The sequence below is a fragment of the Symphodus melops genome (assembly GCF_947650265.1).
Source record: "Symphodus melops genome assembly, chromosome: 1".
Classification (NCBI taxonomy): Eukaryota; Metazoa; Chordata; class Actinopteri; order Labriformes; family Labridae; genus Symphodus; species Symphodus melops.
Window position 1 is genome coordinate 27,680,215 of NC_136691.1, and position 15,486 is coordinate 27,695,700.

Sequence of the window (15,486 nt, forward strand, 5' to 3'; positions counted from 1 at the left end):
GTCTGAAGTCAGAAGTCAGAAGTCTGAAGTCAGAAGTCAGAAGTCTGAAGTCTGAAGTCTAAAGTCTGAAGTCTGAAGTCTGAAGTCTGAAGTCTAAAGTCTAAAGTCTAAAGTCTGAAGTCTGAAGTCTAAAGTCTGAAGTCTAAAGTCTAAAGTCTAAAGTCTGAAGTCTGAAGTCTGAAGTCTAAAGTCTAAAGTTTGTTGTTGGAAGACATCTCGCGATCCTCAATAGTGGCCAATCGTAGTTTCTCGCAGCACGAGCGGAACACTTGTAGTCACATAATGTTTCCCCCCGGAAGGATTACTGTGTGGTACCGCAGCTAGCAAAAAGATAAACAAACTTCAACATGGCAGAGGTAAGACAAAATATGCTTTTAAACCTAAGTGTGTAAACACTACACTCTGTATAACTTTCCATATCCATCGATATATGAATTTATTTAAGTCGTCAGAAGAGAGTTTATTTATTTCACTTAGCTTCCAAGCTAACAAGCTAACTGAGTATGTATTTATTTCACCTAGCTTCCAAGCTAACAAGCTAACTGACTATGTATTTATTTCTAATTTACTTGACTTGAGAGGAGAGAGATGCTGACAACATACCCATGCTGTCTGACACTTAAAGAGACTGACAGCAGCACAAAGACTGAAAAGAAAACCCTGGATTATATTATTATTATTATTATTATTATTATTATTATTATTATTATTATTATTCTCAGTGATATAAAGACTCCCTGAACTCAACATGTGTTGGACTAAATGAGACTGAAGAGTGAAGCCTCTCATCCTGAGAGCTGCTTCATGTCTCTGTTTGTGTAGTTCTCATCTTCTTGTGATTTCTGACTCAGTTTTCTTCTCTCCTCTTTTAATTTCTGTCTTAAAGTCAAAATCCTTCACACCTCTGATTTAAAGAGGAGGAGCGTCCTCACTTTGTGAATGTCGCTCTGCAGCGTATACCTGCCACCTTTGAATCGATTTATCACGATGAGTCTCTACATCGCTCATCATCATTAAGAGACTCGTCACTGATGGAAACTTCTAATTTTTGTCTGGATCATTGTGTGTCTGTGTGTGTGTGTGTGTGTCTGTGTGTGTGTGTGTGTGTGTGTGTGTGTGTGTGTGTGTTGCTTTTACAGACTCACAGCTTGCAGGATTTGAGGCAGCAGGCGGCTATAGCTACCAAACTCTTCGTTCAGAGAGATTATACTCACGGCACCATGTGTCAGTTCCAGACCAGGTTCCCCTCCGAGCTGGAGAACAGGGTAAGATAGAGCAGCCCCGCCCACTTCAGGACGACGGGCTTCGTTCTACGATATCTTCTTCAGAATGATCCTTTTTGTCAGGTTGTTCATAAAAACATTTCTTAAGGCTGGTTCACACGGTAGGATTTTAAAATTGTCGGCCGATTTCCCAAACTTTAGAGACCACACACACGGCGATAAATAATCTGAGGTTTTACAGTTTTGGTCATACAGTGTGTGGTATGCGGCCACACGGCAACATCAACACACCACACACAAACCGATTTCACTCACGAACGTCCCCCGATCAGACGGGAAATCTCACAAAACCTCTCGAGATCAAACGTGATTCCAGAGTTAACAAACGGATGAAGAGGATGTGACAGGGATCGTTTGTGCTGTTTTTATCTGAAAAACACGTTTTAAAAAGAAGAGGCGTCGGTCAAAGGAGCAGAGACAACGGGAGCATGAGCTGTACTTGCTACATGATGATATGGAGGTGACTTGTTGTTGTGTTTCCACTACGTCAACTCGCTTTCTGATTGGCTACACGTCACAGTCAAAAGGCTCGTTTTCCTCTCGGGGGACATGACACGAGATGAGAAATCGGGCAAATACGATCCAACATGTTGAATATCCCCGATTTGAGATCGGAGCGGTCCCGACGTCCTTCCAATCAGACGAGAGCGGTCTTAACACACTTAAGACACTTAGGATTATTTTATAAGATTATTTTATGATGATCGGGGCGTCTTTAAGATTATCAGAGAGGAGAATCAGGGCTAAAATCGGCCTAATGAACCTGCCGTGTGAACCAGCCTTTAGAGGACACTCCATCAGATTCACCACCGTGTTCTTCATTGACAGAACTCTTCCTGTCTTCTTCTCTTTTTGTGTTCATGAAAACACGTGCCTGGTGTTTCCGAGGTGATGTCCCACAAATGCCCATAAAAGGGCGTGAGTGCATGGCCCTGCAGATACACACAGCGCCTTCAATCAAACCCGGTCCACTCAGACCGCATGGTTTCATCTCTCAGGTTGTCACTGCCGCCTCGCTGAGTCCCAGCTCTGTGACGTAGATCCACCTGAAGGCTTTGTGTGGCGCTGTAGAGTCTGGAGGGTCTCGTACTGTCACATGACATGTCACTAAATGTTGTTAAAGGGTTGATCTGGAGCTCATGGCTTTACTTTAGTCAACACAGTGTGTGAGTGACAGCAACGTTCAGACACCAGTTGGACATGTTTGATTCACAGAAACATGAAGACAGAATTCATTTCAGCTTCCTGACGGTGGATTAGTCCGCATCATTAAAGAGAGCTCAACTCCTGTATGTCTTCTGACTGCTTATCTCTGCTTTTAGAATCAGTAAGAAATGATTGAAAACTTCACAATACAGCATGAAGTGAGTGAGCGAGTGCTCCATCTCTCTTTTCTAATTTCCGTGTCTAATTGTTGCTAGAGCTTGTTACAAGCCGGCGTCATGCTGACCCCAGAGAGGAAGTCAGACAAACAACGCACAGAGCAGTTTGGCCAACTGGGAGACTTTCCAAATCCTCTGGGTGACTTTTTCAGTTTAAAGCTACTTCTACTTCGAGAAGTGATGGCTTCAAAACCAAGAATGAACAGAGGAGAGTTCATTTGTAGCTCTCAACATGTTTTACTCACCTTTCTTCTCTCCCTCCATGTTATTTCAAATTAGCGATAACGTCATTTAGCGACTTCCCTTCCAGAGGAGTTGCTCACGCATTAGACATTCAGACTTCCCACAACAGGGAACATTAAAGACTACTGATGAGAGAAATGTTTGTTCTTATCTTATCTGACCCCACACAGCCACTTTTATTAGAAGGAAAGACGGTACTGTGGATATTTGAAGAAGCTGACAAAGACTCATGTTAATGACTGGTGTTTCATCAGTGAAGTTACAATCAGTATTGAGGTACTTGGTCTTGGAGCAGCCTCGAGAACCCGGAATCAAAAGCATTTTTACTCAGCCATAGACTTTCCTTGGTCTCGGACTGGGCGGACTCCTGACTCTAGCTCAAGACCGGTCAAGACCACCACTGATTGGCTACTTTTCCACGTCATCTCTTTGATCAGAAGGAAAACGCCTCTTTCTAAAAGAGCTCATAACTTTGTTTCATTTGTAGTTTGATTGTTGTTCACAGTTACAGCCGCACCCTTCCCAGAGTTCAGATCTGAATGATCACGAAGTGAGGATTTGGTCTGGTCTCAGTCTCCAGCCCTCTGGTCCTGGGTAGAGAGAGAAGAACAAATCATTTACTTTCTTTTCTCTGCAGCTTATGAAAGCTTTTAAAAATGTGCTGTATTCTGTGGCTTTCCTCCCCCTGACAGCCATTTATTTATTTGTCTCTGTGAGCTGGCTTTCAGAACATCTTATAAAATAATTCATGCTGTCTGAGCCAACAGCATCTTTAGCCAAGCATTTGATTTTACCAGGCTGCCAAGATTGACTTTTGCAGGAGTTCCAATGCTGTATACTCACATTCTTGCAGGTAATTATTGTGTGGGAGGTATGATTTTCTGTGGCTCACTCCCATTTAAATGCTTTTGGAGGACACATGCCAAGGAACTGGGGAAGGAGTCAGTACAATAAATATCATAATAAATATAATAAGTATCTGGCAGCGAGCTTGTCGAATGAATCAAGGTGTTGTTAACGTTCCACCAAGTGAAAGAGAACACTCTCTTCACCATTTGGACTTGTAAACCCCCGTTCAGCCCTGAACTCCGAGCTTGTCGAAGCTCATATCTCTGCATCAGACGTCAGACACTCAGCTGAGAGAAAACGTCTCTAAGCCGAACGCTGATGTGTGCTTTCCTCGTGCACTAAAGTGCAGAATTTATAATACAACGTTAAAGGACACCAAATGTACTAAAGATGTAATGGAGGATTTGTACAGTTATTAAAGTCTGTGCAAATATATTCTGGTATAAATGTCCTCACAGTGTGCGGTGTCTGAAGTCTGAATCAGAACTATTTTCTGACTGTGAGGCTGGAGGAGAGTGTGCTTCTACTTGACTGTTGTATTATAATTATTATCCTCCTCTGATATCAGTCTATGCACACACTCCTAATGTAATGAAAGTCTCCGCTCATCTAAATGAACCCACCAGGTGACCTCCTGTACAAACAGAGCACAGTTCACCAGAGTCAAAGTGTGCGAGCCGACCTGGTCCGTGAAGCTAATTGTGATTCGGTGTTTCTTTTCCAGATTGACAAGCAGCAGTTTGAGGAGACCGTGCGGACTCTGAACAACCTGTACACTGAAGCAGAGAAGCTGGGAAGCCAATCGTATATCGAGGGCTGTCTGGCGTGCCTCACAGCGTACACAGTCTTCCTGTGTATGGAGACTCACTATGAGAAGGTGCGACACGTTTCACCCGCACTCATGTCTGAAGGAAGAAGTAAAGCATATCCCAAAGCTTCATCTTGTGATTTCACTGTTGACTCTGAGGATGGCATCATTAACGAATATGTTACGTCATTGCGAGGGACTACAGATGTAAACTAGCTCTGAGCTAAATCTGGTGCAATACATCAAATGGCAACATTTATGTTTAATATTGCACATGGTCCCTGTACAAATAAAGTTGGTAAAGAAAAAAAGAAAGATTGTTCAGGTTCAGAGTCCGATGGAAACAAGAAATCATGAAGAATCAGAAAAAACTGCCCCCCAGGGGCAAACTCAGTCGTTACAGTTTAAAGAAGGAATATACTCTGTGTACACGGGTCTCTGAGTCATGACTGTCTGCAGAGGTGCTGCCTGTCAACAGGCAACTGTTTGGGGCCCCAGACCAGTAGGGGGGCCCCTCAGGGCTCACGAGTTTAAGCCATAGCAGTGACCCAAAATGTGTCTAACAGCACTCTCTCTCGCTGCCCTGCAATGTTGCTGTGAAATAAAGTCAACACAGAAAAAGGAGGAAGGATCAATCTATTGAGGAGAAAACAATAAACAGGAAGTGAAGAAGAAGAAGAAGAGGAATCGTCAAGACACGGACGTACATGTGGCGGCTGTGGCTCAGTTGGTAGAGTCGTCGCCCCTCAATCGGAAGGTTGAGGGTTCGATCCCCAGCTCCTGCGAGCAACATGTCCGATGTGTCCTTGGGCAAGACACTTAACCCCAAATTGCTCCCCCTGCTGCGTCTGGGGCGTATGAATGTGGCATGAATGTATAGATACTGGATGGGCCAAATATCCAGCCCATCAGTGTGAATGGGTGTGAATGGGTAGGTGTGCTCTGTGGTGTAAAAGCGCTTTGAGTAGTCGGAAGACTAGAAAAGCGCTATACAAGCTCAAGTCTATTTACCATTTACATGATGGTGATGAACGCTGGTTGGTTGGAGGAGCAACCCCGATGGGTTTTTGCCGAGGGCCCCATCAGAGTCTCAAAGGAGTGAGAAGCTCCTGCTGGCTGTGTTGTTGTTGGAGCGGCGTTTACATGCTCCTCCCCTCGGGTATAGACGCTGAGAAAAGAAGAATAATGATGTTGACATGTTTGAGGATTTCAGCTGATCTGTGATCTTTTGAATTCCCACCACCATGAAAACAAGTTACTCTAAAATCCGGCCTATAGGACGCACCTTTCATACCAGTATGCTGACACACACCGTCATAACGGCGACGTCCCACACGTCACGTGGCCTGAAGCCACTAACATTACGTGCCCATTCATCGCCGTGCTCTTTTTGTCCAGAGGTTTTTGTCATGTGATGTAAAGGTTGAAAAGATCTTATTGTTATATTTTTGTCTAGAGCACATCGCCCCTACCTCAGAAAACATCAGTTTGTGAGTCAGACCGCACGTGTTCCACGGATCGATCAGCTGAACGGATAGGACGACTTTTAGCCGACCTTCCCTCAGAGACGTGTGAAGGTGTCAAGCGTCTCAGTCTCGTGCTGTTCGTCTCTCTCTGAACTGAACGTCACTCCTGCCGTGTATGTTTAAACCTTTGGGACAAATTAAATCCTGACTGCTGCGCTCATGTTACTGGAACCCGTTCACTTCCTTGTTTCCTGTTTCTGCTTCATTGCTGTCGATGACTGGCTGTCCTTCCTGAGAAGATGAACTGAGTAGACTGAGCTTGTGCTGCACATGCTCCTGTGTCCATGTCGCATGTTGTCCGTGTTGGCCTGTTGTGTGTTTCCACATTGAGCCTCTGCTCCTGCTCCTGCTCCTGCTCCTGCACCTTTATTTTTATTTTTATATAGGATTTTGCAGAGGGACATTTGTGAGTCTTTTGATTTAATTCATAAACGTGATTTGTCCCTGGGGGGGCGGATAACACGTTTATCGATGGGGGTTTTGGAGATTTTGACAGAGGAAAGGGAACATTTTATTGGTTGTCTCACAGAAAGTTGGCAATTCTTATCTTGCCTGAATACACATGGAAAATGTTCTGATTCCAAACCATTGTACGCTCATTTTTTCCTGTCACACCCGTGTTTTGTTTTCTATGAGATTGTAATTTTTTTTCCCCCCCTGTGTACCTTTTTTTAAATTTTTATTTATTTTGTTTTTTTTAAGGTTTTGAAGAAGATCGCCAAATACATTCAGGAGCAGAATGACAAGATCTATGCACCCAGAGGCCTGCTGCTCACAGATCCCATCGAGAGAGGCCTGCGAGTCGTATCCTCCCCACCACGTACTCTTTGAGGATGAATCATCTTTTATTCTCTATGTTTAGAGATCAATATTTCTCCCCCTCAAACACTGAACTGAGTGGATAGAAATTCAGATTGACAACCTTACAAACAAATCAAAGGCACAGACGAGGCTCAAAGTAAAAAAAACATTTGTCCTTTAAAAGAGGCTTGTTGGTATGCAGAGCCAACCCCAGAGATCAGAAAACGTAAAGTGCATTAATCACAGCTGGTAAAAAGGAGTTTTGCTATGACCTACTAGATGCAACAATTTACAGGCCATCTGCCTCCACATTATAATTCCCTTGCACCGCTGGGTGAAAATAAAAAGCAGCAGTCCAGGCAGCTTCCAGGAAATCCAGCGGCATGTCTGGATATCCGGTAGAAAAAAAAAAGTATGTAATCAAAAGCATCTGCATAAAATAGTCTGGTACACACTCAGCTTGGCTTTAACGTGTATGTGTGAGTGTGGTGCGGGTGAAGATCACGATTCATTAGAAGTGGCTCAAAATGGTGAACGAGGGAGAGCAGAATATGACCTTGTCTTCAACAGAGAAACTGGTCTTATTTACAGGCTGTACATTCCCTCCTCCGGGATCCCAAACTTTTTAACTGGTGAACACTAAATCAGGGGTGTGGTGGTCACAACAGTGTTTCTCTAACACTAGTATGTGTCTCTAGTCTTTCAAACCCCCAGTGATGAGAAAAGTCCGTCCTCTCTGTCTTCTGCCTGCTCCACTTTTCAGAAAATGTGTCCTCAAATAGGCCATTTGTAGATTTTCCCTTAATGACATCACAAAGAGCAGTAGCCCCTCCCCCAGGTGGGTGACACTCCCACAGCTAGGTGTTTGTTCTGCCCTCTGAGTCTGCCTTCTCACCGTAAACAATAGGACATGGAGCCAGAAAGCAGCGAGTACACCCGAGCCCTTCCAGAGAGGGGGCGTGGTCAGACACAGCTCATTTACATATTTAAAGCTACAGACACAGAAACAGCCTGTTCTGAGCAGGGCTGAAATAGAGGGGTTTATAGACATGATCAAATACAGGATCAGAGTGGATTTACAACAAGACACTCTGAGCTCTGAGACTTCATGAAAGTTGGATTTAATATGTATTTCTTTAAACACTGTTCCTTGACTGACTTCTACAAAGATTGAGGTCACCATTTTTGAAGACAGAAGTCTGACAAGATAAGAGCGTCCACGGTGAGTTTCATGATAAATTGTTTGTGTTCACTTTAAAAGTTAAAGCAAGCAATTATTTAAGTCGTCACAGATCTATTTAGCAAGTAGGACTGTTGAAGTAAAGTGTTGTGCAGTGTGGATGATGTGAATGATTTCCTGCTCGGAGGAAAAAGAAAAACAAACATAAACAGAGAAGAAGCTGCTGCTGGGGTTCCTGTCCCCTTACGATGTTGATGATGGTGATGGTGAATTTCTAATCTAAAATCATTATATAAAACATGAACTGCTCCTGCTTATGACAAACGTCTGTGTCAGGGGAGGGTTTGGGGCGGCAGTAGCTCAGCCTGTAGGGACTTGCGTCCGGAAGCGGAGGGACCTGGTGTTGAGTGAGGGTCCTAGATGTCAGATGGTACATCGTAGCACAGGGAAGTGTATTTTCATGTAGGAGACATCACGGCGTCATCGCTCTGTAAAGACAGCAGCAGTCTCAGGAAGAGGAAGACATAACTCCTATGTCGAATATTTAGTTTGGCAACTGTTTTGAGCTCCTACATTTTTGTGGATGGATAAACCATTAGTGTTCTGACGAGATGCTGAGTGCAGCAGAACACACACACACACACACACACACACACACACACACACACACACACGTCCGACTGATTAGGAGGTGTTGAGAGAAGAGCACATTGGAGCCAGGGAGCAGACTGAGCTAACATCCATCCTGCAGAAGACTTTTTGCTTTCCTGTTTTAAAATGTAAATCATCTCCAGTTGTGTTACAGTACCGTACCGTCCTCATGCTGCTCCTTTTTCACCCCTTTCAAAATCAGAATCTCTTCTACCATCACCAACTGTGACCACGTTAGCAACACCCATTTGTTGACATCTGCACATGAGCAGATTTCATTTTTTACTTTAAACATATTATTTATCCAGAGGGAAATCAGACACACACACACACAGTAGTTTGGAGTTCAGTGCCCTTTTGAGGAGTCCCAGACCTCCTACTGCATACAACTGTGGAATACAGTAAGTATGTATGCAGCTACAGTGTGGCATCCACTTGCAGTCTGAAAAAAGCTGAGCAGTGATTCATTTAGATTTTGAGGCACACTGTCGATTTCTCCCAAATCATCCAGGTATTTCTGATACACTGCAGATCCTGAATTCAAAACTGCATTTGGTCAGTTCAGTACATAACACTGGCAAAGTAGGCGGTTTTGAAAACAATCCCAGTTCCATTTTCTTTTCTGTCGTGTTATGTGTTATGCAGCAGCCTGTACGTCCAAGGCAAATTTCCTTCAGGACTAAATAAAGAAATCTTGAATCTTGAATCTTGAATACCTGGTCTCTCGTGGACACACAGGTTTCCATTTTCGACCCAACCCGTCACTGTCTCAGGCTTTCATGTCATGCAGTGTTCTCTCAAGGAGGGCGATCAAATCAGCCGTGATTGTAAGTGAGTCTGCAGCTCCAACAAGCCCATGAAGCTGCCTGCCTGTCTCCATTTCAAACGTCAAACTCCACACTTCATTTGAATAAAACTGATGATGCCTGTTGGCTGACAGGCAGCCTGTGGACGTTGTGACAGTGTGAGCAGTAGCTGTCCAGGCTTACTCAGGTGTGCAGGGTCAGTCTTTATGTGATCCATCAAACTCTGTCGTGAAAAGGTTTGATGTCACATTTGCAAAGTGTCATGTCTCTAACTTTTGTCTCCACATTTCCACTGCAGCTTTTTGTCAGCGTGGAGCTCGCCGTCACCAGACAGCACACGTGGGCGCCCTGCTGAGGACCACCCTGCACCCTTAATACTGCGTCTGTACAATCTGTCCCTCACCCCACTTTCTATCAGATGAATGACATCGTCACTGAAATCCCTTTACCCGCTAATGGTCGTGTTTAAAGTTTGTTGGATTCAAATGTTGTTGGAGAAGAGAAAGGATGTTGTGGAAACTTATCGACACCCTTAAAGCAATTCAAGATTTTATTTTTGACGACAGTTAACCATGAATGTTGTTTTGGGCACTCCTTGGAATGATGTAGCCGTCACACAGGGTATCTTTTTTTTTTTTTTTTTTAAACAGCGATAATGGAACTCATCTACCATCTTTAATGTTTGAAGTGAACGTGTCTGGTTAATGATGTGATGTGCTGCATGTTTCAAACTTCACAGGTGATTTGCATTTCTTTAAAGTCATGTATTCTTGCAGCGCTGCTTTGTTTATTTTCACGTCTTTTTGCACGCTTCCTTTGTTGCCTTTGGCCTTACTCCCAGTCTCCACAGTCTGTGCGAGCTGTGGTAACACCACGGTTTGGCTCCGTTGGACTGCACGCCCTGCTCCGCTGTCTTATCTTGAAAAAGAGCGTGAGCTCTGTGCATTCCCGTGTCTGACTTACTGTCCAGAAGGGCGCGTGCCTGCAGCGTATTTCAAACAGAGCAGAGCGTGGCGACTCGGCTGGCACGCTTGCTGTGGAAACAGGAGCATTGAGTAGAGTAGGGGCAAAGAGCGCCGTAGTGCATGTGAGTGTGTGGAAGTCGGCTGTTAAAGCGATCTAAACTGAACTTTGTCAGGATCATTATATTCCAGTAAAGATGTCAGATTGTAAAAGAAATGTAAATCTTTGAATCAGGAGATTATTTGTGAATAGTGAAACTTGTGTTTGAGCATGTTGTTCATGCTAGTTTCATGTCCTTTCTTTGGATTTGTATTATTATCTGTTCTTTGCACATTGAGTGACTGCTTTAGTTTGTTTGACTAATATTCATAACCTGTGACTTGACTTAGCGCTAATGGAGTCAGATCTTATCAAGTTCAACTCTGCAGTGATTTCATGGTTTTTCTGTGATATCCTCAACAAGGTAATCGTGACAGTCCTGTCTTTTAAGAGTGCATCTCTTGCTCTTGGATCTTATTGTCTATTCTAAGTATATGAGGAATGCTTTGTTGACTGCCAAGTATTGTATTGAACCACAAGGGGGACAGCTTTAGAGATACAAGTCATACATTTACTAGATTAAAGTCGTTGTTTTAGTCTTTGGTTTTCTCAGAAGAGCAGCAGCCGCTTGTATGAAAATGAGGAACGTGGAGTATGTTTCATGAATAACAAAATACTTTTGGCTCATTAAGCATCCCATTGTCACGAGTATCAGTACCCTGAAAAGATACTGAAAGAATCTGAAAAAGAGATCCACACTGACTTGGAGGACTGGTCTCTTCTGAAACAGCTTTCATCGTGCAGGCAGATGGCTGCTCTTCTGATGCCCTTCAGAACAATCATTTTATTCATCGCCCAATTTAATACTCCATCAGAGCAGACAGTTTGAATTGGTGGAGGAAAAGAAAGTACAAAGGCCGTTTGAAGACTTTCCCTTCATGACATCACAAAGGGCAGCAATCATGACTTCACAAAGGGCAGTAGGGTGACACTCCCACAGCTAGGTGTTTGTTCTGTCCTCTGAGTCTGCCTTCTCACTGTAAACAACAGGACATGGAGCGAGAAAGCCGGAGCCCTTCCAGAGAGGGGGCGTGGTCAGACACAGCTCATTTACATATTTAAAGCTACAGACACACAAACAGCCTGTTCTGAGCAGGGCTGAAATAGAGGGGTTTATAGACATGATCAAATACAGGATCAGAGTGGATTTACAACAACACACTTCACACACATGATGAAGAGGAGCTCTGAGACTTCTTTACACTGAAGAGGAGAATATTTGACCTTTAAATCATGTTGATGACATCTTGGCGTTTGGCTTCATTACTGACAAGGATCTGAAATCAAGACTCATATTACATGAATGTTCTGGGGTATTTCAAACTGTAATATTTGACTTTAAAGTAACTTCATGTGTAAGTAAAGACGCTTGAGGACCTTTGCTAATTCTTAATTTTTGTTTTTGATGGACTGCACTTTTTTGTATCCAGATTTCTATTTATGTTCCTCTCTCAGTTCAAATCCAGTGTGTGTTTAAGCTAAATCTTGCATGCCAATAAAAGAATTGTTTACATATTTTACATCCTGCTGCCTTCTACTATTTGGTTTTTTTGTTTGTCGGCGGACACGAGCTGAGGAATTAGATCCCTCACACGTTGCTGTTACTCATCGTCCTTCAAAGCTTAAGGTATAACTGCAGAAAGAGAGTAAGACAAAGATGTGATTCTTCTACTTTGGGCTGTTTTAGACAAAGATGTTAAAAAAGGCATTGTTGTTCATTTTCATTAGACTAGCATGAGCTAAAAAAAAAAAAAAAAAGACCAACCCTGCATTTAAAGAACAAAAGTTACACAACAAAAATAAAAACAAAATGGCAAATTAAAATGGCTTCTGTTATAGATTGTGGCCATGATTCCTGTCAGTAGGTCAAAAAATGAAATACTTGCGTCCTACAATATGCTTTAATTTAATGCTGTTATCTTTTAAGATTGAGAACACAACACATGTTCAGAGGGATCGAAATGTAATTTTTTTCTACTAAACTGGTGATTCATAGAGTATTGTGCAGGTTTTCATTCTTTTGAAGTGATAGTTTTTTGTACACAACCCTGCACAACGCTGCTCTTATTTTGAAATACAGAAAAGAACCTTCTGGTTTAGGACGGTTAGAATATTAGCGGTCCATCCATCTCCTTTCACTTTCCTCTTCATCTTAACCCCGGAAGTGTCTGAGGGGCGTCCATGAAAACATCCATTCGAATTCTCTGAAAGTTAAGGAAAGGTGGTTCAATGCTTCCTTTATGACCTCCTTTAGCATAGGAAACACTGGACCATCCTCTACCAAAGGAGATGAGATAATGCCGTCCCACAATTCCTTGCAACAGCAACATTTAAAGCGATTCGAGCATCTGACCGTTCACCAAAACTAACAATGAGCGAAAAGGGGCGCAGATGATATTTCATTCACACAGTTCTACATTTGTATGCCGAAAAAAATCTGTGTGTATATTTCATAGAATCAATAATTTTTGCTCACTGGTGATTTAAATTATTGAGTATTGAGCAGTTTTCATACAGTCGTACTTAATTTCGATGAATGTTGATTTATAAGTAGACAGGAAGGTGAGCTTTTGTTACTTGTAGCCTGGTAGCTTATATTACTTTTATTTCAATTCCAATAAATAGGATTATGTCAATGGTATGATGCACTGGGGAATTATTGTTATATGAACTTTTTGTTGTCAATTTTCAGAAAAATGTAGTTTGACCATGGCAGTCTCCTGTCATCTCCATCGTTGCATAATTATGTCGCCCATCTGAAATGTGAGCTCTCCTTTCCTTAACCTCATGACGTTTTAAAGGCGAAGAGAATAGTGAAAGGAGATGGGAGGGACAATCTTAATGCACCCTAGAACTTAAGCACAGAAACAACACAAAAGACCTGTCCCATCTCGGCTCCTCAGGTGGAGGAGTGAGTTTGGACTCGCCAGCTGAGCTGTCTGAGAGTTTGTTAAAGTGAAACAAGACATTCAAAGATGCAGCAGAGTCCTTCTTTGACTTCACTGACTACAGGAAGACACTGAGGACAACTATCTACGGGGAGCCTGAAGGGACAAAATAGCATACAATTTAAGAGATAAATGCTTAAATGTCAGACCTGAATTACTGTTGATGGATTCGATTATGCTGGCAGCTCTAGAGAAATGCTTTTCTTGGTTCTGCAGGGAGTTGTGTGACTTCTGATAGATAGCCAGTAGAGAGGTATTTTGCATGACGTGGCCTGTCTGTGAACAGTCTGAAAGGTCTGTGGAGGAAACTGACCAAACTTTCCACCTTTTCTCTTCCCTCTTCAGCTAGCTTTAGGACAGAGGCTTGATACATTATGGTGAGATAAGAGCTAAAGTGATTAATGTAGACACATTATACACCCCCTTTTTAAAAGCTGCCATCAGGGACTCAATGCATTGACTGTTTGAGGAAGAAGGGGCGGAGCCATCATGCAGTCACCCATCAATTGGAACCAGATGTGACCTAATTTGAGTAAGAGGGAGGTTGCACATTGCTTTGCCTCCACTCTGATTAACAGGCTGCTGTGTTATTGATTTTACCCTTATTTGCTACATTAATGAAGATTGTAAAGCTATTGAGCCAATAAATCAACTGACATCGTTCACATCTGGTTTCTTTGTTTTACACTGTATTGCAACAGCGTCTAACTCTGTTGCTTTGTCTGTCACTTCTGCGTCGTTCTTGTCTGACCTTCCTCCCACCAGATGGGAATAGTCTGTGAGAGATCAAAACCGTCTTTACAGTCTATGGTGTAAACAACCAACTCGTGTGCGCACGTGTGAAAACGGCTTATGTACTCTGTTTGAAAGCAGAAATTACAGGAGATAAATTGTCCTGTAAATCAACCGGGTGAGGTCCCCTCAATGAAGGACTTGTGTTCTCAGCGTTTGCTGTATCAAACAGATTCCCAAAACTGAGATGTCCCCGGCATCGTTCCAACACTCACAGCGAAACAGAGAACCAAGCACTCATTTAAAGACCGCAGAAAGATTTGAGGAATTTTATTGCTTTAGCTTTAAATTACTGCACTTATGACAATTGCAATTCATCGTCTTTATAGAGAAGTCATAAATCATCTTTATTGTAAACATCCATCTTCTTCCAGTATGCTTTGAAATGAGATATGCCTGTGGCTTGGATGGATGAGGAAACAATGAATTGCTTGGTATGGAGGTGCACCACTCGTATTATAGTTTTAGTGTGGCAGATCGGTGTCACAGCTGTGGTTACTTTCCACACCTGTGTTGGGCTCTTCTCACAGTGCAGGCACATGAAGATCAGGTGGATAGGAAACATTGTATTCTACCTGTAAGTGTGAAGGCCCTCTGTGGCTCGAGCTGGATGGTTGGTATAGTAGAATCCTGGTATAGACGTCAGTGTCCTGTGAACTGTCGCCTATTTGCCTCGTCATCATTTAAACACCTCGCAAAAATGATCCAGAGTAAAATTTCTTGCATGTGCAACCTTCAGCGTTGGTGCCGAATCTTTTTTTGTTATTCAATGAAAATGTTTTTGTTTTGTTTCTGGCCACAAAAGCTCGGTGACTCAACATTTCATGGTCCTTTTGAAGGGGATCAAAATCCTTCTGTCTTTGGTGGTAATTTTGGAGCCTGGTGTTTATTTGAAATGTCATAATAAAGAGGTTTTATTTTACATGTTTTAACCATTTCCAGAGACAGAAACGCACCAATAGGCCTATCCAAACACTACAAATAAAACAAGAGCCTACAAGTATTACAAGAAAGGCTAGAAGCAGAATACAAGTCATCTCTATGGAGAGGCTTGAGCCCTGACTTGACAAACAACACTTAATCAACTGTCCAGTATTGGAGTTTTACATGACAATTGTAGAACTGGGCAGACAGTAGCTCAGCGTGCATGGACTT

The 15,486-nt window shown here is 42.7% G+C and overlaps 1 protein-coding gene across 1 annotated transcript; it reads left to right on the forward strand.

Moving 5' to 3' along the window:
* The first annotated feature begins 204 nt into the window (after window positions 1-204).
* LOC306825768 (golgin subfamily A member 7-like) lies at window positions 205-12,111 on the forward strand. Its single transcript, XM_079346725.1, has 6 exons — window positions 205-356; window positions 1,140-1,265; window positions 4,482-4,634; window positions 6,794-6,895; window positions 8,062-8,114; window positions 9,828-12,111. Exons 1-5 carry the CDS (start codon window positions 348-350, stop codon window positions 8,101-8,103), a joined length of 432 nt encoding a protein of 143 aa, XP_079202851.1. The 5' UTR covers window positions 205-347; the 3' UTR covers window positions 8,104-8,114; window positions 9,828-12,111.
* Window positions 12,112-15,486: the final 3,375 nt, after the last annotated feature.